General features: G+C 43.5%; 1 protein-coding gene across 1 annotated transcript in view; it reads right to left on the reverse strand.

Annotated features, from left to right (window-relative positions):
- The window catches only part of ryr2a (ryanodine receptor 2a (cardiac)), a 662,889-nt gene that overhangs the window by 155,361 nt on the left and 483,368 nt on the right, over positions 1–24,160 (reverse strand). Inside the window, exons 49-57 of the mRNA XM_080200677.1 lie at positions 21,355–21,575; positions 18,763–18,853; positions 17,588–17,728; positions 15,716–15,879; positions 11,484–11,562; positions 10,483–10,572; positions 7,512–7,649; positions 4,530–4,607; positions 184–259 (exon numbers count right to left, since the gene is read on the reverse strand). Of these exons, the coding sequence (XP_080056803.1) occupies positions 184–259; positions 4,530–4,607; positions 7,512–7,649; positions 10,483–10,572; positions 11,484–11,562; positions 15,716–15,879; positions 17,588–17,728; positions 18,763–18,853; positions 21,355–21,575 (1,078 nt within the window). The remainder of the gene's footprint in view (positions 1–183; positions 260–4,529; positions 4,608–7,511; positions 7,650–10,482; positions 10,573–11,483; positions 11,563–15,715; positions 15,880–17,587; positions 17,729–18,762; positions 18,854–21,354; positions 21,576–24,160) is intronic.

Raw genomic sequence — 24,160 nt, forward strand, 5'->3', positions numbered from 1 at the left:
TTGAATACCCATCGAATCTTGACCAATCACAGAACTGAAATTCAGCACTCTGTCACAAGATTTACCAACCTACCAATTCCTTTAAGCATACATGTAAAACAGAGTGAAAATTGCAGTAGTTAAAAACCAGCGGGTTCCAGCAATATCACGCTTCCCTAACGATAATGTAAACATGTTCGTTACCTTTAACTTCGAGTTCGTTTTTCTTCTTCTTAGCCCAGATATTATGATAGTTCTCTGCCAGAAGCTCTGCCATTGCCTGTGATCAATTGCAAAGAAGTACAGTATCAGCAAAGAACATAGAAAATTACAACACAGGAACAGGCCCTTCGGCCCTCCAAGCCTGTACCAACCATGCTGCCCAACTAAACTAAAACCCCCTACCCTCTGGGAACTGTATTCCTCTACTCTCATCCTATTCATGTATCTACCCAGATACTCCTTAAAACTCATTACTGTATCTGCTTCCATTACCTCCCCCAGCAGCGAGCTCCAGGCACCCACCATCCTCAGCTGTAAACAAAACCATTTCAAATAGTGAAGAATCATTCCTTAATAAGGGGAAGCTGCAGGACTGATCATTTGCTGATCAAAGCCTGCATAGATTACAGTTCTCTGAATAAGGAAGAACAAGCCTGCATTCTAGAATGAGAGGGCTTCAACCCTATGGAGGGACTGAGTAGAATGGACCTACATTTGCTTGAGTTTTGAAGAATGAAAGATGATCTCCTTTGGATAGTGAAAGCGTTTTGGCAGGATGAATACTCAGAGGCAGCTCCCCCCGGCTGGTGAGCCTAGAGCTAAGCAGGTCGTAGTTTCAGGATAAGGGATCGTCCATTTAGGATTGCGATAAGGAGAAATTCCATGTGGAAATGTATGGAATTGAGTACGCAAGGAAACTGTGGATGTTTATGAGTGATAAGTATTTTCAAGATTGAGGTTGATAGATTTTTGGGCATGTGTGGAACAAGGGATGTGGGGGTCAGGTTGAAAAGTGGAGATAATGTTGAAGTTCAGTGATGATGTAATTGAACGATGGTGCAGGTTCTGGAGGCCATTTGCTGAACTCCTGCTCCTATTTCTTTCAGTTTTATAACATTCGCCTTTCTGCCCAATAAACTGTGGCACATCAAATAATTCAGTGCATTGCTGACAGTAGGTACTTTGATAATAATAATGTATTTCATAATACATTCAATCCTGATTTTAACTCCAGGCAGTTCGGTTACAGGTGCCAATTTAAAACACTCCCCTTGCTCCAAGATTTTAACTCCTGGGCATCATTTAAATCTTTTAATCAATTAAGTTTTGTTGGAACCACTTCTAAATAGAATCACACCAAGAATCAATAAATATGCACAATTTCCTGAGATACTCAAGACACAAAACAGAGAAAATTATCCTCAAAAGTTTGCGGGTGCATGAAAATGTAAGTACTTTAGTGTCAGATGCAGCACCAAGCCAATGTCTACAGAGCAGTAGTGATACCCGTCTTCCTATATGGCTCAGGGATGTGGCTATGTACAGCAGGTGCCTCAAAATCCTGGTGAAGTGTCAGCAATGTTGCCTCCGCAAGATGCTGCCAGTCCATTGGCAGGAGAGAGACACCATCCTCAGTGTTCTTGCCCAGGCCAATGTCCCCAGCATTGAAGCATTGACCACGCTCCATCATCTCCACTGGCCGGGCCTGACACCAGGCTCCCGATATAAGCTCTGTCCCCAGAGCTCCGAAGCTGTAAGCAAGTCCCAGGAGGGCAGACGAAACACTTCAAGGACACTCTCAAAGTCTCCTTAAGAAAGTGCAACATTCCCACTGACACTTGGGAATCTCTGCCTAAGACTGCCAGAAGTGGAGAAAACGCAGCCAGGAAGGAACTGAAAACTTTGGGCAAGATTTTATGACTTCGCTCGACCCAAGACTGGAAAATCCCACCTGAGGTCAACGAATCTTCCCATTGTCCGCTTGTTGCCCGCTCCGATTGCCGTGGAGGGCGGGGCGGTAGAATTCCGGTCCTGGAGTTTCATCGCCAAGAGCAAGCTCACAGCAAGTGTCAACTGTGAAAGGAGCACATTACAACCCGGGCACCCCACCCAACCACTCCTCCGACCGCCGTCTGCCCCATCTGTGACAGAGACTGTAGATCACACATTGGGCTCCTCAGTCACCTGAGAACTCTTTTTTTTATTCAGTCGTGGGACATAGGTGTTGCTGGCTAGGCTAGCATTTATTGCCCATCCCAAGTTGCCCTTGAGCAGGTGGCGGAGAGCTGCCTTCTTGAATCGCTGCAGTCCATTTGCTGTGGGTTGACCAACAATGCAGTTAGGGAGAGAATTCCAGGATTTTGACCCAGCGACTGAGAAAGAACGTGATATATTTCCAATTCAGGATGATGAGTGGCTTGGAGGGGAACTTGCAGGTGGTGATCTCCCCATTTATCTGCTGCATTTGTCCTTCTAGATGGAAGTGGTTGTGAGTTTGGAAGGTCATTTACCGATCTTTGGTGAATTGCTGTAGCGTTTCTTGTTGATTGTACACACTGCTGCTACTGAGTGTCAGTGGTGGAGAGATTGAATCTTTGTAGATGTGGTGCCAATCAAGCGGGCTGCTTTGTCCTGGATGGTGTCAAGCTTCTTGAGTGTTGTTGGAGCTGCACCCAGTCAGGCAAGAGGGGAGTATTCCATCACACTCCTGACTTGTGACTTGCAGATGGTGGATAGGTTTTGGGAAGTCGGAAAGTGAGCAAGACGCTGCAGTGACAACATTCCTAGCCTCTGACCTGCTCTTGTAGCTACTGTTTTTATGTGGTGAGTCCAGTTGAGTTTCTGGTCAATGGTAACCGCAAGGATGTTGATGGTGGGGGATTCAATGATGGTTACACCACTGAATGTCAAGCGGTGGTGGTTAAAGTGTCTTTTATTGGTGATGATTATTGCCTGGCATTTGTGTGGTGCCAATGTTAATTGCCACTTGTCAGTCCAAGCCTGGATATTGTCCAGATCTTGCTGCATTTGGACATGTACTGCCTCAGTATCTGAGGAGTCATGAATGCTGCTGAACATTGTGCAATCATTGGTGAATATCCCCACTTCAAACTTTATGACAGAGGGAAAATCATTGATGAAGTAGCTGAAGATTGTTCAGCCTAGGACACTATCCTGAGCGATTCCTGCAGAGTTGTCTTGGAGCTGAGATGACTGACCCTCCACAACCACAACCATCTTCCTACGTGCCAGGCATGACTTCGGCCAGAATTAGGCCCCTGATACCGATTGATTCCAGTTTTGCAAGGGCTCCTCAATGCCACATTCGGTCAAATGCAGCCTTGATGTCAAGGGCTGTCACTCTCACCTCTGGAATTCAGCTCTGTTGTCCATGTTTGAACCAAGGCTGTAACGAGGTTAGGCACTGAGTGACACTGGCGAAACCCAAACTGGGCATCACTGGGCACGTTATTGCCGAGCAGTGCTCAATAGCACAGTTGATGACCCCTTTCATCACTTTACTGATGATCAAGAGTAGACTGATTGTGCGGGTTAATTGGCCGGGTTGGATTTGTCCAGTCTTTTTGTGTACAGAACATAGCTGTTGGGTAGATGTCAGGGTTGTCACTGTACTGGAAGAGCTTGGCTAGGGGAGCAGCAAGTTCTGGAGTATAAGTCTTCAGTACTATTGCCAGAATGTTATCATTGCCCACTTTCTAGCACTTGGTCAGTAACCCGCAGGTTGTGGCATTTGAAATGAATACCCAAAGACCTTTGAAATGAATTGAGGGTTTCTGCCTCTACCACCCTCTCAGGCAGTGAGTTCCAGACTCCCAACACTCTCTGGGTCAAAAAACCTTTCCTCATCTCCCTTATCATCTTTTTACCAACCCCTTTAAATCTATGCCCCCTAGTCACTGACTTCTGGTATAGTTAATAGCCCTGCTGCATTCACTCTATCCAGGACTCTCACAGTCAAATCTCCCCTCAGCCTCCTCCATTCCAAGGAGGACAATCCCAGGTGATCCAATCTTTCCTCATAGCTGCAATTTTCCAGTCCTGGCAACATCCTCATACATCTCCTCTGTACCCTCATTAATAAAATGACATCCTTTCTGTAATGAGAGGACCAGAACTACACATAGTACTCAAATTGTGGCCTAATTAACGTTTTACAAAGTCCCATCATAACCCCCTGCTCTAATATTCCGCGTCTTGGCTAATAAAGGAAAGGATTCTACATGAAAGCACTTTTATATAGAGAGGGTAATGGAACTCTGAAACTCCCTCCCAACAAGGGCGAAAAGCAGGGTAGGAGGACTAATTGAATGGTTCATTCAAAGAGCTGGCAGAAACATGACGGGCTGAATGGCTGCTTTCTGTGCTCTACGATCCCATGATTAAAGGAGATTTGAATATTGGGTCAATCAAAATTTTCAGTCAGAAATAATATCAAAACTATAATGAAATTTTTCAATCACACCCTTTATAACAGAATCTGATACATTGCATGTCCTAGCAGATAAGCTGGAGCAAGAACAACTTACATGCAGGTCCCTTGAAAGAGTAACATTGCTCATGTCGATTGGCCGAGGGTTGTAGCCATGCGCAGAATCCACAGAAATCTGAGTGACAAGTAGAGACACAGTTGTGAAGAAAAGTTTAAAGCATAGGTGGAAACAGTTAACTTCTGCATCTGTTTTAATGAGTTATAACAGTAGAAGGGATAGAAAAAAAATTCAAGAACAGCTTCTTTCCTGCTGCCATCTGACTTTTGAATGGACCTACCTTGCACTAAGTTGATCTTTCGCTACACCCTAGCTATGACTGTAACACTACATTCTGCATTCTCTCCTCTATGAACGGTATGCTTTGTCCGTATAGCGCGCAAGAAACAATACTTTTCACTGTATACTAATGCAAGTGGTAATAATAAATCAAATCAACTGCTGTGCTGTCTGTGGCTTGGTGGGGGGTTGGGGGGGTGGGGGGGTGTAGGGTGGGAGGGGCAGTGGTGTGCAGAGATCTGTTCCATTCAGGAGGTCCACACAAGTTTTAATAGAAAGAGGCAGGTTTATTTTAGGTGCGCACTGTACTGACTCCAGTCCCCAACCGCTGGCAGGGTGTGGAGGACCTGGTGTCATAGAGTGATCATGTGGCCATCCTCTTAAAGGAGCCATGCCACACACAGTAATTCCCCAAATACACAACAGAACAAGGGCTGAATTTTACCAGCATAGAAGACGTTCCATTCCTGGGATTGAAAGTTGATCCCTGTGCTAACGAGTGTCAGATTCCTGGAGCAGTTAATTAGCCTTTTGATTTATTTTATTTCATGAAAGGTGGGATTCCTCCTCTGCCATTTTACCATCATTGGAGGGAGCTGCCACAGCCGTGTTTTTGTTCATTCATTCGTCACGTATGAGCATTGCTGAGTGGCCAGCATTAATTGCCCATCCCTAGCTGCCCTTGAGAAGGTGGCAGTAAGCTGTCTTCTTGAATCACTGCTGTCTATGCGCTGTGGGTTGTCCTACAATTCCGTAAGGGAGGGAATTTCAGGATTTTGACCCAGCAACTGCAAAAGAACGACGATATATTTCCATGTCTGGACAGTGACTGATTTGGAGAAGAACTTGCAGGTAGCGGTTTACCCATATATCTGCTGCCCTTGTCCTCATAGATGAAAGTGGTCGTGGGTTTGGAAAGTGCTGTCCAAGGAACTTTCATGAATTGCTGCAGTGCATCTTGTAGATAGTACACACTGTTGCTACTGAGCATTGGTGGTGGAGGGAGTGGATGTTTGTGGATGTGGTGCCAATCAAGCGGGCTGCTTTGTCCTGGATGGTGTCAAGCTTCCTGAGTGTTGTTGAGTGAGGGTATGTTCCCGGTGGACCCCATGGCAAAGTGCTGTTGCCGTAGTGTGTACCCATCGATCGCCGGTGTTGCCCTGCATTGCTCTGGCACCATAAAGAATTACCTCTCTTCAAGGGGTCAGCATGGAGGCACCCACTCTATCCTCTAGCCTCAGAAGCAGCCACTTCTAATGGTCGCGCCACAAAGACTGCTGAGCAGCCGGACTCCAAACTGGACCGGCATCTCTGGAAGGTGGCTACCACTCTTGATTAGACACCATTTCTGCAGCGGCCTCTGCAATGGCCACTGCTCCTGAAACACTGCCAATGGTAGCCATGACGTGGAGACTCCTGAAACACTGCTCCAAGGACCTGACACTTGTTAGCATAAAGGTCAACTTACACTTTCAATCGCAGAGATGGAACCACTTCCATGCTGGTGAAATTCAGCCCTGCATGTTTTATCCAACATTATTCAAATACGAAGGGTTTGACTTTTGTTTCGATGATATACTATTTGTACCGTATTATTTTGCCTGTTTTACCCCTGGGTCATATGTGGTATCTATGCCTCACCATACTTTGGAGAACCAATTGGACCAATGCTACATGTAGAAAAGGGTGCAGAATACAACAAGAAGTTAAGATTTATTTATTAGTCATCAGTAAGGCTGACGTTAACACTGCAATAAGTTACTGTGAAATTCCCCTAGTTGCCACACTCTGGCACCTGTTGGGGTCAATACACTTAACTAGCTCATCTTTCAGATTGTCGGAGGAAATCGGAGCACATGGAGGAAACCCACGCAGACATGGGGAGAACTTGCAAACTCCATACAGACAGTGACCCAAGCCAGGAATTGAACCAGGGATCCTGGCGCTGTAAGTTAGCAGTGTCAACCACTGTACCACCGTGCCACAGGCTAAAGACATTGTTTATGATGTGCACTGCATTAATACGTGGAGAAGCAACCATGACAGTAGTTTGCTGACTGTTTCTGTAAGCTTATGTTCACCATAGCAGAGCTGCCATTCAAGAACTGATTGATAGCTGACGAGTTTCTGGCTGGGATTCGATGTAACTGTGCGGCCGGTAGTAATGCTAGTTATTTGATTTGATTGATTATTGTCACACGTATTGGTATACAGTGAAAAATATTGTTTCTTGCATGCTATACAGGCAAAGCATACTGTTCATAGAGGAGGAAAGGAGAGAATGCAGAATGTAATGTTACGGTCACAGCTAGGGTGTAGAGAGAAAGATCAACTTATTGCGAGGTAGGTCCATTCAAAAGTCTGGCAGCAGAGAAGAAGCTGTTCTTGAGTTGGTTGGTACATGACCTCAGACTTTTGTATCTTTTTCCCAATGCAAGAAAATGGAAGAGAGAATGTATGGTGTCCTTAATTATGCTGGCCTTTGACAATGACAAGAGAGAAGGACAGGCTGTCCTGGTGATGGACAGGATGAAAATAAAGGGCCATTTGTTTTGCTTTTGTCCTGTACTTCTTTTGAAGCGTAGCCAACAATTGGGAGCTACTGACAACATCCTTTTCCCAATCAGTGGGGGTGGCATGAGGTAAGTGGTTTTGGTCAGTAAAGACAGCTGAATCCACACCAAAATACACCTGTCGCGTTACTGGTCAACGGAAAATTTGTTTTTTTCGGTTGGTTCTTACTTGGCTTGACTGAGAGATTCTCCGTGTTCTGTTATACAGCACCATGGACTCGCCTTCCCGTGTTCTTGCAATCGTCCAGCTCCAGGCAACCATTGTTCTTAGAGACTCTTTTATTGGCCAACAATACACTTCCTTGTCCTGCAATTTTATCAGAACATGATTTCCTGAGGTAAAAAACTGGCCACAACAAAGTTAACCCGGAGAGAATTAATCTTAACTGATGATACTCTATTTATTAGTAATGCATTCTTAAATCTGATGCCTATATCAGCATATTAAGGCTGCAGCATTTAAATTTGAGGTGTCTTAAATATTTATAGTTTGTCAACATTTGCTACAAAATTCCCATGTCCAATCAATTAGACATCATTCCTCCCATAGTCCAAAGATGCAGGTTAGGTAGATTGGCCGTGCTGAATTGTTCCTTAGTGTCAGGGGGATTAACGAGGGTAAATGCATGGGATTATGGGAATAGGGCCTGGGTGGGATTGTGGTCAGTGCAGACTTGATGGGCCGAATGGCCTTCTGTGCCGTAGAAATTCTATGATTAGTTTCAGAGTGATGCATTCATTATGAAATGGAAAAACATTTCCTCCAACATCCAGTTGGACAATTAAACATTTTATGGCCCTTCTCTGATAGGCTACAATAAAAAGAGGAACAAGTTAAATATGTTTGTAAAAGTTCTTATCAATGAACTCCTAGTCCAAAGAAATTGTAGTTGCAGCTTCAAAAAAATTCTCAAAAGGTCTGCTTCCAGAATTTTCATGCCTCAAAGCCACATCAGTAAACTGAACTTTAATTCTAGGAACAGGATACATCAAGAGTAGTTTCATAAAATCTTAGAATCCTTCAGCGCAGGAAGAGGCCATTCCGCCCATTGAATCTGCACCGACCACAATCCCACCCAGGATCTATCCCCATAACCCCATGCATTTACCCTAGCAAGTCCCCCTGATACTAAGGATCAATTTAGCAAGGCCAATCAACCTAACTCCCACACATCTTTGAACTGTGAGAGGAAACCGGAGCACCCAGAGTAAACCCACACAAACACAGGAAGAGGATGCAAACTCCACAAAGTGATCCAAGCTGGGAATCGAACCCAGGTCCCTGACACCATGAGGCAGCAGTGCTAAGCTCTGTGCCGCTTGGTTGGGTTATGTTTATGAATAATAATAGAAATAATTGTGTCTCACCTATGAGGTAAACATTTGACAGATCTTTTAAATAAACGTATGAGAGTTAAGAAAATTTATTTCTAGCTTTATAGAGGAACACGGGTATATTAGTGGGGAGCTGATGGCCCAGTGGTATTATCACTAGACTATTAATCCAGAAAATCAGTTAATGTTCTGGGGATCTGGGTTCAAATCCTGCTTCGGCTGATAGTGAAATTTGAATTCAATAAAAAAAATCTGGAATTAAGAGGTTACTGATGACTATAAAACCATTGTTGATGGTTGGAAAAACCCATCTGGTCCACTAATGTCCTTTAGGGAAGGAAATCTGCCTTCATTACCTGACCTGGCCTACATGGGACTCCAGAACCACAGCAGTGTGGCTGATTCATAACTGCCCTGTGAAATGGCTGGCAAAGACTTCTTAAATAGCTAGCAAACCATTGAGTTTCAAGGGCAACTGGGGATGGGCAATAAATGCTGGCCAGCCAGTGACGCCCATGTCCTATGAATGAATAAAATAAAAGTTCTCAAAAAGGAGAAATTTTCAGAGCTATGCAGAAAGGACAGGGGAGTGGAACCGATTGGATAGCTCTTTCAAAGGGAAAGCATATGCAAGATGGGTCAAATAGCATCCTTCAATATGATTTCAATGTTTGAATTATATCAACAGGCAGAGGATTTGCTTTGGAAAAATATAGCTGTGTTTTTTACAAATTATCCAGAAGGATCCCAGTTCATAATTAAGATTCAACTCTTGAATTTGGAGAGTTCTTAACTTGTCTGCCTTCTTTGTTTTGCACAGGTATGATATTTTTCTAAAATATTTCAGATCAGCAAGCTTTATAATTGGCACACCTGATCTGGGGATTCCTTTCCCCTGTAAAGTATTGGTTACAACTGTGTGAACGATCTGCGTGTGAATTCAATATCCACATCTTCAACTTCAGATTGTAGCAACCCTTGAAATCCAAATCTGTCAGATCTGGAAACGTTGGACAGAATTTTCCCAACCCGCCTGCCATGGGAATCATAGTGGGCGGGATGAGACCATGCACACTGACCTTTGCAGGGACTTCCAACCTTGGGACGAGCATGGCTGAAAAATCCCAGCTGTCAGGTGGGGGAAAAGGCAAATTGATGGCAAATATTCTAGTAAATGCTGGTGTTTTGAAAGAGTGTGCCGTTAGTATTTTCTGTAATCAACTTTATCTTAGCGTAAACATCTTTCACTTTGTTAAAGCTCCTATGGTGTGGAGATGCTGGCATTGGACTGGGGTGGGCACAGTAAGAAGTCTCACAACACCAGGTTAAAGTCCAACAGGTTTATTTGAAATCATGAGCTTTCAGAGTGTTGTTATTTCATCAGGTGAGCAATGAACCTGTTAGATTTTAACCTGGTGCTGTGAGACTTCTTGTTAAAGTTCATCATACTAACCATTTGGTGCCAATATTCTCACTTATCTTCACAGAGCATATTGCGATCATTATCCACTCTGGATCAAAGGTCTTGTACCAAAAATTCAGACAAAATAGAACAAAAATATATCCTGCTGAATTTCGCAGTTTATATCTTTAACTAAAATTGAACGTTGGAGTAATTTTACAGCCGTAGCTTCATTTTAGGAATAAAACGAAATACATAAATAATGATAAACTGTTCAGGCTTCACTCTGCAAGTTTGCAGCATTTTCCTTTTGACATTGTCACTTTTTAATCATTCCTACTAATCCATCACTGTCTGTACAATAAGACTTATTTGCTGTGATAAATATTTCCTTTCTACCCACCTTTTCAGACAAGAGTTTGAATGGTTTTAACAAAGGATGAACCTTGGCAGCTTCGTTACAAGTTTCACCATAAACCCATCCATTTGCAAACTGGAAAAAAGAACACCATGTTATTTTGATCTTATGGCAGTTTGGGTCTCATCCAAGATGTACTTTACACTTTTTAATCATTGTAGTAAATACTACTGAACCAGCGGTCATTGATACACAGCGTGTATTTAAGTATGCTGTGCTCAAACATTTCATGAAGAAGTGAAATGCAGGATTAATGGGCACAAGTCAACATAGTAAGTTCCTGATATTGTGTATGGAGCTAGGGAGAGGTGGTCCATATAGAACATGGGATTTACCACAACGAGCATACTCTACCTGGATGGAATGCTCCTATGATGTGACTAGAATGTAGCTTAACGATAATGAAAGAAAATCAAATGTCACTGCAAAATGTAAGGCACAAATGTGCTTAAAGGTGGGTTACACTGTACAGTGGCACAGCTTGTTGGTAAATAACAATGCTCTGTTTGGATTCATTCCCATGAGCACTGACTTCCTAATCTCTGTTAAAGTTTATTTATTAGAGTCACAAATAGCCTTACATTAATACTGTAATGAAGTTACTGTGGAAATCCCCTAGTCGCCACATTCTGGGGTGCACTGAGGGAGAATTTAACATGGCCAATGCACCTAACCAGCACGTCTTTTGGACTGCGGAAGGAAATCGGAGCACCCAGAGGGAACTCACGCAGATATGTGGAGGGCTCCACACACAGTGACTCAAGCCGGGAATTGAACCCGGGTCCCTGGCGTTGTGGAGCAGCAGTGCTAACCACTGTGCCGCCCCACTGCTATGTTGTCACCGCCACACTGTTATGGGGCGATAATGAGCAACGATTCTATGAGATAAACCAAGCAGCCGATCTACAACAGCATTAGTGAAAGCTCAGGAGCAAAGTGCTCTCTGTATCATGAGGGAAGAATGAAAGTCAAATAAAAAGGATTACCTTGTCCATTGCCCACTTGTCATGGCTGTGTTCTGCATACTTGTTGACAAAATAATCCAGTTTTTCTGGAAGAGTTGTACTGACAATGGAAGTGAACAAAGAAGTGAAGTTACCTCCTGAACTGCACCTTCATATTCATATAACTTTAAGGAATTTTAGTTTCCTCCCCTCCTCCTCCCTTCTTCCTTAACTATTGACAAATGATGAATTTTATACCTGCTCCCTATTTCTTGGCAGAACGGTGTGTTGCTAAATACTGAATCATCAGTTCAACTGTTAAGTGCTGTCAAATGTGATTTATTTTGCTCCAATTTGGAAGAAAGAAACCAGATGATTTAAATGAATATGGTGAAGGGACAGGGTAGTGAAGCTAAACTGGTAGCTCGAGAAAGTTTTAAGTTTCTTTATTAGTCACAAGTAGGCTTATATTAACACTGCAATGAAGTTAGTGTGAAATTCCCCTAGTTACCACACTCCAGAGCCTGTTTGGATCAATGTACCTAACCAGCACTTCTTTCAGACTGCAGGAGGAAACTGGAGCACATGGAGGAAACCCATACAAACACAGGGAGAATATGCAAACTCCACACAGTGACCCAAGCTGGGAATCATACCCAGATCCTGTAAGGCAGCAGTACTAACCACTTGTGCAACCATACGCTGTAAAATTCTGTAATCCCATTAGGAGAGGTCCTTTCTTTCTGGTCTATAAAGAATGTGTCAGCCCCACTGAAATTACTTGGCTTTAATGGGGTCATGTTGACTCCTAACTCATCTGGTCCACTTCCTATCAGTTGGATGAAGTTCTATCTTGACTCAGTATGGTTGGGGAATATTCCTTGATTTTGCAATCTGTTGATCTTCCAGTCACTCCTCAACATTACTCATTGCAGAACTTCCTTATGCTCCCTTGTTTCTTCTGTGCCTCTATTTTTTGAGTAAATAGCCCAGAGCCATGTAGCGGAATATCACCAAAGGCAGTGAAATCAGTGAAACCTGCTCCACCAATCTTAACATTAGGGGCATAATGCATCCTCACTCTTTGGCAATGATTTCTCTACCACTTCATCGAATGAGTTAAATCAGTGGGTGGAATTCTCCCATCCTGCCCGCCATGGGAATCACAGAGGGCAGGGACAGACCATGCATATTTTCATTGACATCAGACGGGAATTTTCAGTCTTGGGGTGAGCCGGAAAAATCTGGTGTATTAGCATTTTGGGATTTTCACCTACTTGGTATGGGCTGAAAAGGATTTTGTTTATGCACATAAAGGGGTTCAGTTCCATTTAAAATGCATGATTCCAAAGATGGGATACAGATGACAGGCCAGCCACAGGATATCCGGCCTTTTACATTTGCATGTTAGTTGAAGTTTTGAGACAATTAATGTCCTTACAGGATAGGCTTAGGTATTTTCTGTTACAAAAGAATCAATTTCTGCATTGTGGTTGGCAGTGGGATTTAGCTTTACAGACATACCAATACCAAAGGCTTACACACCAAAGGGTGGCTTTTCATAAAAGGCAATGACTTTAACACGAAACTCAATGGGTCAAATCTCAACTCAGCTGAGAGATGGCTCAGAGGATAACCTTTGCTTTTCTTTTTCCCTTTCTCTGTGGAGAGAGAAGCCTTAGATAGGCATCTTTGAGAGACGTACAGAGGTACATTGAACCCATCTTGTTCGCATCATAGAGACACTGCAGGCTTAGTTTAGGGACAGCTATATAGAAAGTATCCCATTCCTGAAATCATAGAATTATAGAGTCACTACAATGCAGAAGAGGCCATTTGGCCCATCGACTCTGCACCAATTCTCTGATAGAGTATCTCATCCAGGCCTTCTCTCCTATCCCCGTAACACCACACATTTACCATGGTTAATGAATCTAATCTACACATCTTGGGTCACACTAAGGGGTAACTTAGCATGACCAATAAACCTAACATGCACATCGTTGGACTGTGGGAGGGAACCAGAGCACCCGGAGCAAACACATGCAGACCCAGAGAGAATGTGCAAATTCCACACACACACCCGAAGCTGCGTGCCTGGTGCTGTGAGGCAGCAGTGCGAACCGCTGTGCCAGCCTGCTGCATATAATGAATTATATTCATTCATATAATCTCACGTAAAATAAACCAATTGGCTGTACTACAATTGGTCCTGAGTCACTCGAGATACCTTCAGCATGCCTCTCAAGACAGGCGCACAGAAAGGAACATAGCATTCAGCACCAGCAATAAGAGGGTCTGTGTTATGGGTCCCAGGAGACACTGGACGGAATTCAACCACCTTGAATGCCTTAGAATCAGAACAGGCGAGGGTCCGACAATGGAAATCTCCATTGACTTTGGGCGGGAAATCTTGGTCTCGCATGAGTGAGAGTGTGCAGACTTCGCACAGACAGTGACCCAATCCACGAACTGAACCCACGACCCTGGCACTGTGAGGCAGCAGTGTGCCACCCATGGAGTCACACTAGTCAGAAATGCGAACGTTGCCGAATAAAATGCCACCTACTATAGCTTAACTAGATATTGAGCAGTGAAAGTGCACTCCAGATCGCAGTAAAGTCTGTTTAACAGAGTAACAGGTGATTCCGAACCTAAGAAAATATTCAATTCAAACCTGGAAAATCTATATCAGGCAGCCTGAATATTCCGAATCTTTCTTTGTCGAAAATCAAATACACAAGTCACACTTTACATTCATACTTATGAGGGAAATATGATGGAATAATTTCAGATGCATACAAGTGTCTGGTTATACCACACTGTCAGAATGCAGAGAGGAGAATAGGGAGACTGATGAATTCGAACTAAAAAAAACTTTTGCAATGTCCCTTCCCTCCCCTCCCCAAACCCCTCCCTTTCACTGAAGCTGTTAATTATTTGGCAGGGGTTCTGGGTTAGCCAGTAGAACCACAGGAAGTGTCTTAGTTTAGCATCAGGCAGGAAGGAAAGAGGTAAAGTGATTCACACCTAACTGGATCTGTTAATGATTTATTCATATGTGGATCCATTAATAAAAGAAAGATTAATGTAATATGAATTTTAAGTATTAAGCGATGAAGCTAATATTTGTATTTTAATAGACTGAGAAAATTACAATTTGGAAGAGTTTAAAGTGTATTTATTATTCACAAGTAAGGTGGACATTAACACTGTAGTGGAGTTATTGTGAAATTCCATTAGTTGCCACACTCCGGCGCCTGTTCAGATACACTGAGGGAAAATTTAGCGTAGCCAATTCACCTAACCAGCACATCTTTCAGACTGCGGGAGAAAACCGGAGAACCTAGAGGAAACCCATGCAGACACAAAGAGAACATGCAAACTCCACACAGACAGTGACCCAAGCCAGAAATTGAATCCAGGTCCTTGGCACTGTGAGGCAGCAATGCTAACCACTGTGCTGCCTATGCAGTGACAATAGTCAGAAGTGCAAACGTTGTAGAATATTATGATTAAGATTCAAATGTTTATGGTTGAGCTAACAAGAATGCGATAATTTCAAGTTCTGGGTGCATAGACTGCAACATAATATATTTAAAACAATAAGGTTTATATTGTCGAAACTTGGAATGTGTCAAACTTTTGGGCCTTGGACTGACACATCTCCATCTTGGCAGTATGCTGTTGGGAAAATAATCACATGATAAGAGTCCTAAGCAACAATGGTTGCCAGGAAGTGAGTCATGCCAGGAGAGTAGGATCCAGGGAAGGGAATGGGCAAATAGTAAATCATCATGACAAGCAGCGTATCGCAACAGGCTGAGGTAATCTGTCATAATGTGGATTAACATATTAATATGGAAAGAAAACTAATTAAGCTAATTAGTAGGAGTTTCAGAGCTAAGCAAAGGCTCTAATTGAATTGTATTTTGGCTCAGTGCCTCAGATCTTTGGAGAGGTCTTCTAGCCCCAGGAGCTTCTGTTTGACCCCCTCAGAGAACTCCTAATGCCGAGGTTAATGTCTTGTTCATTCTGTAGGTCTTTTATGTTATTTTAAAATAATATGCCTTCTAAATCAAAAATATTGTCTTTGTGAAATTAATTTTAGCTGCTTTTAAGTTTTTTTAAGAGAATTTGGTCACCATTAAGAAATTCCCTGCAGCAAGTATTATTAAGGATTTAATGGCATCAGAATGCACAGATAAAGATTGCTCCCAATTGGGATGAAAGTCTTCAGGAAGCGAAAGTGTTCAAAAACTGCCCAATCAAACCTTAAGGTATCTACGGGCTGTGGGTTGAAGTTCCCTTCGGTATCCATCGAAGACTGTTTCTCCATCATTGCCACATAGTTGGATTCCATGTAGTCTGGTGGCAGAGCGCCTGCCACAGCACTCAAACAGGGCAACGCCAACTTAAATAACTCTGGATCATATTTCTGCAGAGACACAGAACAAAGCACCTATCCATTTGATCACTTCAAAGGAACACAAATCCACCCGTCGCTCCCTCCACTATTTCCAGTTTGCTCAGTGCAGATTCCAGTTCCAACTCGGCTCAGAAATGTGAATCCCGAAACGTACAAGGACATTTTATTATAAACTATAAAGGCGTAAGGTATAGGAGCAGGAGTGGATCATTTGTTCCCTCTCTCCTGCCCTGCGATTAGTGCAACCATGGCTGGTCCTCAGCTTCAGCTCCACTCCCTATATCTTTCGAATTCTGAGAGACCATCACTTGCAGGTTTTTCTCTGGGGAAATTCAAGGATTTTTAAATGCTGCACAGTTTGTATTTTAGTTTGCATTGATGCAAAGGACTGTGATTGGCCTGCTGTTTGAATGTTCTGTGCATGTAAAACACAAGCACTTTCTGAGTACTAGATCCTGTGACCTATCTGTGGCAACATAAGACCATAAGACATAGCAGCAAAATTAGGCCACTCAGCCCATCGAATCTATTCTGCCATTCAATCATGGCTGATATTTTCCTCATCCCCAATTTCCTGCCTTTTCCCCATAACCCCTGATGCCCTTCTTAATCAAGAACCTATCTATCTCTGTCTTAAAGACATTCAATGACCTGGCCTCCACAGCCTTCTGTGGCAAAGAGTTCCACAGATTCAACACGCTCTGGCTGAAGAAATTCCTCCTCATCCCTTTAGCCTGAGATTGTGCCCTCTGGTTCTAGTTTTTCCGACTAGTGGAAACACCCTCTCCACATCCAACAACAGGGCCATATTGGTCCTCGCTTTTAGCTGTCCCAGGAAGCCGCCTGAAAGCAGTTTAAAGTTTTTTTATTAGTGCCACAAGTAAGCTTACATTGACATAAGCAATGAAGTTACTGTGAAAATCTCCCAGACGCCACACTCCGGTGCCTGTTCGGGTACACCGAGGGAGAATTTAGCATGGCCCTACGCACCTAACCAGCACGTCTTTTAGACTGTGGGAAGAAACCAGAGCACCCAGAGGAAATCTACGCAGACATAGGGAGAACATGCAGACTCCACACAGAGGGTGATCCAAGCCGGGAATCGAACCCAGGTCCCTGGCGCTGTGAGGCAGCAGTGCTATGTGTTTGCTTAACATTAAATTGATCTTTCTCTACACCCTAGTTATGATTGTAACAGCAAATTCTGCACTCTCTCTTTTCCTCCTCCCCAGTGAATGGAACACTTTGTCTGTACAGCGTGCAAGAAACTATACTTTTCACTGTATCCCAATACATGTGACAATAATAAATCACATCATAAACATGGAGAACAGGGTCCTCCGCCTATTTAAGGATCTTTCTGCAACTGCCATCAAAGATTATGGGGCCTCCCTGAATTGTGTTTCAAATGATGAGAGGCAGCTTGCTGTTCACCAACAACGAGATCTTCTGATAGTAAGAAACATTGCACTTTCCGAGAACATGGAAAGTCTGCTTTGTACCACTATTGCTCGACAGATCCAGTCTGCATGTAATTTGATATTATAATTATTAATACAATAGGGAATGGACTGAGCAACTGATAATTGCTTTTGGAACTATTAGACAGGATTAGTGAGGTTGACTTCAATATAAACACCGGTTATTTAATAAGAAATGTTGGAATGGTAAATGATAAAATAGATATCCCAGCTATTGCTTTTCATGCAAAAGGTACCTTTTGGGACAAGGCATCGAAAATACCCCAGAATAACTTCCTGGACAAGTGAAGTTCCTCTTCTGAAGTTGCTCCAAAGCTACCCCACCCTCCAGGGAGACAGTAATACTTCCAACACCTTTCATAGTGATTGGTCAGTAACTGGAAGAGAAGGATGACAAGTTGGTTACTGAACAAAAGTTACTACTTTATAAATCACATTGATTTTATTTCATCCCCTCCTTCCGCCTCATTATTTTATGTGCATCATTCCCAGAGAAGGCGGGCACATAGCCTCCCTCAGGAACGTACGACTGGAAGACCTACAACAGTGGGGGAAAGTAACAGAGGCAAAGCAAGAAGAAGATGTTTTAGTAATTAAGATCAGAAATGTGCTCCCTGAAAGCATGCTTGAAGTAGATTTAATAATAATAACCTCTCAAAACTTGCAGGTCGATGATCGTAAGGACAGGGAAATAGGACTAATTGGATAGTTCTTTTAAAGGGCTGGCACAGACATGATGGGCCAAATAGCCTCTTTCTGCAATACTAAAAGAGACCCTGGTTCTGCCTCCTTCCCCTGAAGGAGCACCGAGGCTCCTGTCAAGATAGCGTGCTTTCTTCATCCCTCAACCCCACAGCAGACTAAAACATCATCACCGTGACACCTCAAGGAAAACTTTATTCTTTTTATTAGCACATATTAAGATTTACATTTTTAACCAAGTGCACTCCTTATACTGCACATTCCAAACCCATGATCGCTACTATCTGGAACGATAAGGGCAGCAAAGACATGGGCCAGAATTCTCTGGCCATTCACGCCCTACCACTGCTGCCAGGGAGGACAGAGAATTTGGTGCTCAGCCAAATCTTCATCCACTGCAGCAGGAGGGGAGAATGCCACTGGCATCAACGGCTGATAATCTCTCCCCATTGGAACACTATCACCTGGAAGTTCCCCTCAAGCCACTCACCATCCTGAAATTTTGCCACGCCTTCACTACCTCTGGGTCAAAAATCCTGGAATTCCCATCCTAACAGCATTGTGGGTGTACCTACAGCACCTAGACTACAGTGGTTTCACAAGGCAGCTCAAGGGATGGGCAATAAGCATTCTCCCACGAATATCAGGAACAAAATAGCAACCATGGGCTTTAAAGAGATTATTGCATTTAAGTAAAGCACAGACTTACTTTAAGAGGCATCTTTGCATGTTCATTCAGTAGGGGGACATCAAACACCAGTCTCCTTAATAGGTGCTGCATCATGGATGGACGTAATTGACTGTGAAAGGGAAATCTCTAGGATGAGATCTGGATGTGATTCCTTCTTACATTAATGAAAACAACAAGACGGTAATGACATAATCCATCAAGACAACATAGCAAACTATTACTCTTGTTTTGTTTTTAATGAGGGAATCCAAAAATGGATAAAGACTCATACCCTGAATACAACACCAAGGACAAAATCAGGAAGAGTATATGCAATAAACTAGGAAGATTAGATTGTGTCAAATTTTGATCTTAAATACTAATCAATTATGAGAGATATTGGCTGGAATTTTACTGCCCTGCCCACCACAGGAATTGGAGCGGGCGAGGGACGGACAATGGGAAGGTCCATTGACTACAAGCAGGATTTTATGATTTTGGGATGAGTGAGGCCATAAAATCCCACCTATTGAGTGAGATGAGGAGTTCCTTACTTTTCAGGATCTGGGGTGAAAAAGGAGTTACAGAATGAGACTGTGGGCCCTATTTTACCATTTTGATTCTAAGTGCTGGGCGGACTTGAAACTGGGAGTGTTTCATAGAACATAGAACATTACAGCGCAGAACAGGCCCTTCGGCCCACGATGATCCAACTTTTAGACCTGTTCTCAGGCACCCCCATACACATTCTGCCTGCAAAAGTATCAGTGATTCCGAATCGCACTGCAGAGACCTGCGGACAGAGCTTAGTGGACCCAAAATCCTGCAGCTCCGATCTGCACCTCCAACTGCACATGTGCAAAAAACAAAAATGATAGAATGTTGCTTCCTGCCACGTTTCCCCCGGGCCAAATAATGCCTCCCCCTGGTCCCCACAGACATTGCTCCATCTCCATAACATTACTGACCCCTTTATCTCCCACCTCCCCCCCCCACCACATAGACCGATCATGGGCCCCTTCCTCCTCTCCCTCACTGATCTCAGGCAGAATAGCAGCAGACTCCCTTCCCCTCCACTGACCTCTGGCAGAGTAGCAGCGGACTCCCCCTTTTCCTCCACTGATCTCAACGAAAGGGCTGTCGGACACCAGGTACCTACCTCCTCGCTAACTGGAGTGCCCAACTCGGACTTTTGTGGAGCATGTCTGTTTTGCACCAATTCCGGAAGGGCGAATACGGTGGTAAAGGGGGACATGCCAGTAAGGCTGGGCGTGCAGCCCATTAAGTCAATGTATATACATGCAAATACATTTAAATAGCTGTTGCTCCCATTTCGGACATGGTCCGAACCGTAGCCATTTTCAGGCCTTGCCTTGGTAAAGGAGGAACTGGTGTAGAGCCAGACACCACTTGTCTCATGCCCAATTTTACCAAGTTTATGCAGCCGAAAACGGGTGCAACTTGGTGGTAAAATTGGGCCCTACGTTGACTATAAGAAAAGAGGAAGGGGAAGAGAATGTGGAATGTAACTTGAAATTTAGATTAGAATGTTACCATCCCTCAGGGATTGGATGGTAGATGAGGTTGGTGAGGAGCACAGTGCCGGGGGGGGTCACCAAGCAAACAGCTCAGCCGTGGAATAATTAATGATCACGTAAGGGCCTCCTTCCACCCCTGCTGAAATTTTACCCATGATGGGAGAGGCCAATGCCTGGTTATCAGGCCAGCAGGTAAAATCTGGCCAGCCTTGATGCCACACTGGGTTGAGGTGGGGGGTTGTGATGGGCCCACTCTCCTACCCTTTGCCCATGCACCCCCAACCCTAGCACGATCCCAGACTCAGCTTATATTCGAGCTCCAATGCCAAACGCTTTCCTCTCAGCCTCATTGCAGTTCCAGCTGTCACCACTGGCTCCAGCGGCACTGCAGGGACATGAGGGTTGCCCGCATTCCCCCAACTGGCCAGTGCTCTCCAAGGTGGGTCTCCCTCCTGGTAAAGAGTGATCGTGCTGACTCCAGCCAATTAAAGGGCTATTCAACGGCTGCAGGGTGAGCAGGTTAAGCAGAAGCAGGCTGGTACCTGACTTTTACACGAGGGGACAGAATCCCTGTCCCCAACCTAAAATTCAACCCATCAAAGCAATAAGGGAACCACTCAGAGCAGCAATAATCATCTGAGTCCTTCAGAAGGTTAAATGCAAAGGAATGCACAGGTATTCATCAGGGATCTACATAATGTAAGGTTGAACTCCTGGGATGGGATTTTCTGGCCACGCTCACCCTGAAACCGTGAAATCATACCCAAGGTCAACGAACCTTTCCACGGACTGCCCCTCACCCGCTACCATTCCCATGGCGGGCAGAATGGGAAAATCTGCCCCCTGCTCGTTCATGTTTTTTAGCGTATCTTCAACACCCCACACACGGGCATGGAATGCAACGTTTCCAATCCAGCAGTAGGGATGCTACCACTGTGCCACAAGACTCCGTGCTATCAGATTGGTCTTGTTTCATTATTGCACTGAAGTCAAAATTAGTTGCAATTCAGATACACATGAAGCAATTCAATGCTAGGCAGAGCTTGAACTATATTCAATTTTATGCCAGGACAAATCATATCATTTAACTTACCCACAGATTGCAAGTAAGCATTCTTCGATAGCATCCCTCTGAGCTTTGGTGAGGGAGCACCCTTTAGACAGCCTGTAGACAGTGTGCAACAAGGAATCGATAAGGGACGCATGGTGTTCAGTGCCAGCAAAGAGTGGAGCACACTTGGTTAAAAGTGGCAAAACAGCAGTGCACAAGTATCGATTCAGTGCCAATGCCATATCTGTGGCACTCAGGGCAGCCTGAAGATTAAAAAAATATTTAATTTAGTATTTTGTCTTTCTGGTAAAAGGCAATCATTGGTCCAAGAGTCATAGAGGTTTACAGCATGGAAACAGGCCCTTCAGCCTAACTTGTCCATACCACCCAGTTTTTACCACTAAGCGATTCCAACGTGCCCGCGTTTGGCCCATATCCCTCTATACCCAACTTACCCATGTAACTGTCTAAATGCTTTTTAAAAGACAAAATTGTACCCGCCTCTATGACTATGCCTGGCAACCTCTGTGTGAAAATATTGCCCCTCTGGACACTTTTGTATCTCCCCCTCTCACCTTAAGCCTCCAGTTTACGCTCTGGTTTTAGACTCCTCTACCTTTGGGAAAAGATATTGACTACCCTGCTGATCTGTGCCCCTCATTATTTTATAGGCTTCTACAAGGTCAACGCTAAGCCTCTGACACTCCAGGGAAAAAAGTCCCAGTCTATCCAGCCTTACCTTATACCTCAATCCATCAAGTCCCGGTAACATCCTAGTAAATCTTTCCTACACTCTTTCTAGTTTAATAATATGTTTTCTCTAATAGGGTGACCGGAACCTTTCTCAGTATTCAAACGTCTTATACAACTTCAACAAGACATCCCTACTCCTGCATTCAATGTTCTGACCAATGAAATCAAGCATGCCAAATGCCTTCTTCGCCACTCTGTCTACCTGTGACTCCACTTTCAAGGAATTATGAACCTGTAGCCATAAATCTCTTTGTTCTATAACTCTTCCCAACACCCTACCATTAACTGAGTAAGTCCTGTCCTGGTTCGATCTACCAAAATGCATCACCTCACATTTATCTAAATTAAACTCCATCTGCCATTCCCACTGGCCCAATTGATCAAGATCCTGTTACAATCCGAGATAACCTTCTTCACTGTCCAGTATGTCACCAATCTTGATGTCATCTGTAAACTTTCTAATCATGCCTTCTAAATTCTCATCCAAATCACTAATATAAATGACAAATAACAGTGGGCCCAGCACTGATCCCTGAGGCACACTGCTGGTCACAGGCCTCCAATTTGATAAACAACCCTCTACAATCACTGTCTTCTGGCATCAAGCCAATTTTATATCCAATTAGCTGCCTCATCTTGGATCCCATGAGATTTAACATTATGCAACAACCTACCATGCAGTACCTTGTCAAAGGTCTTGCCTAAAGTCCATGTGGACAACATCAACTGTACTGCCCTCATCTACCTTCTTGGCTACCCCTTCAAAAAACTCAATCAAATTCGTGAGACATGATTTTCCACTCACAAAGCCATGCTGACTGTCCCTAATCAGTCCTTGCATCTCTAAATGCCTGTAGATTCCGTTTCTCAAAATACCTTCAAACAATTTACTCACTACACATGAGGCTCACCGGTCTGTAATTCCCTGGCTTTTCCTTGCAGCCCTTCTTAAACAAAGGCACAACATTTTCCATCCTCCGGTCTTCAGACACCTCATCTGTGGCTGTCGGTGATTCAAATATCTCTGATTAGGGCAATTTCCTCCCTAGTCACCCACAACATCCTGGGATACATTTCATCAGGTCCCAGGGATTTATCTACCTCGATGCGCTTTAAGACTTTCAGCACCTCCTTCTCTGTAATATGTACACTCCTCTAAACATCACTATTTATTTCCCCAAGTTGGCGAACATCCATGACTTTCTCAACGGTAAATACTATGAGCCCAAGAAACCCTGTTCAAAAATTCTTCCTACCCTACCCAATAACTTTTTGAAATGCAAACCCTTCTCTGGTTACCATACTGTATGTTCTAACATGGGTACTGTCAGGGCAGTATCCCTTAGACCAATGATTGACAATCTTGGCTAGTGAGTAGGCCGCATAAGTGACCCTCCTTCATCTTAATGGGCCACAAGATTGAAATCGGGCTTGTTCACCAACCATGACCCCCATGAATAAGATTAAATACATTTAAAATACATCAAATATTTCATAATGAGTTATATAAAATGCTTAATTATTCACATATTAATAGAATATCAACAAGATAATTAAAAACAAGATAAATATTTATGCCTGAACAAACATAGAAGGAATGCATGGCTCTCACACACATTGTTGTGTGCAATCAGCACACACTTCACTTTGCTTGCACCTGCTTCATGTTGTGATGATATTGTGCCTTTAAGTGATGCATTTGCCATGTTTCTTGTGCAGGATCTGTTAGAAGTTCTTTCTTTTTACTAACAATGCCAACTGCAGTGGTATAATTGCTCCTCAATGCTAAAGTGTTTGTTTTAATCTCAACTAACATTGTTATGTTATTTTTAGCGATTTCCACTGGGATTTTGCAGAGTAGGTCTTAATTAGGTTGCTTGACAGGTAAGGTTGTGTGACTTGGTGGAGCTAGGCTTGCACAGAGAATTCAAGTTAGTTGCGGTTTAGAAGCTGCAGAGATAGTTAACCCTTCTTGTCTCCAAAGTCTAGAGACTGGGACCTGTCAAAGACTAGGTTTGCTTCTCTGGGCATCTATTGTTTGATGATATTTCCTTCTCTGGAAACTACTATCTGAATCTCTATCCCAAGGTGTTAA

The sequence above is a fragment of the Carcharhinus amblyrhynchos genome, chromosome 12 (genome assembly GCF_965287045.1).
Source record: "Carcharhinus amblyrhynchos chromosome 12, sCarAmb.v2.hapA, whole genome shotgun sequence".
Taxonomy (NCBI): Eukaryota; Metazoa; Chordata; class Chondrichthyes; order Carcharhiniformes; family Carcharhinidae; genus Carcharhinus; species Carcharhinus amblyrhynchos.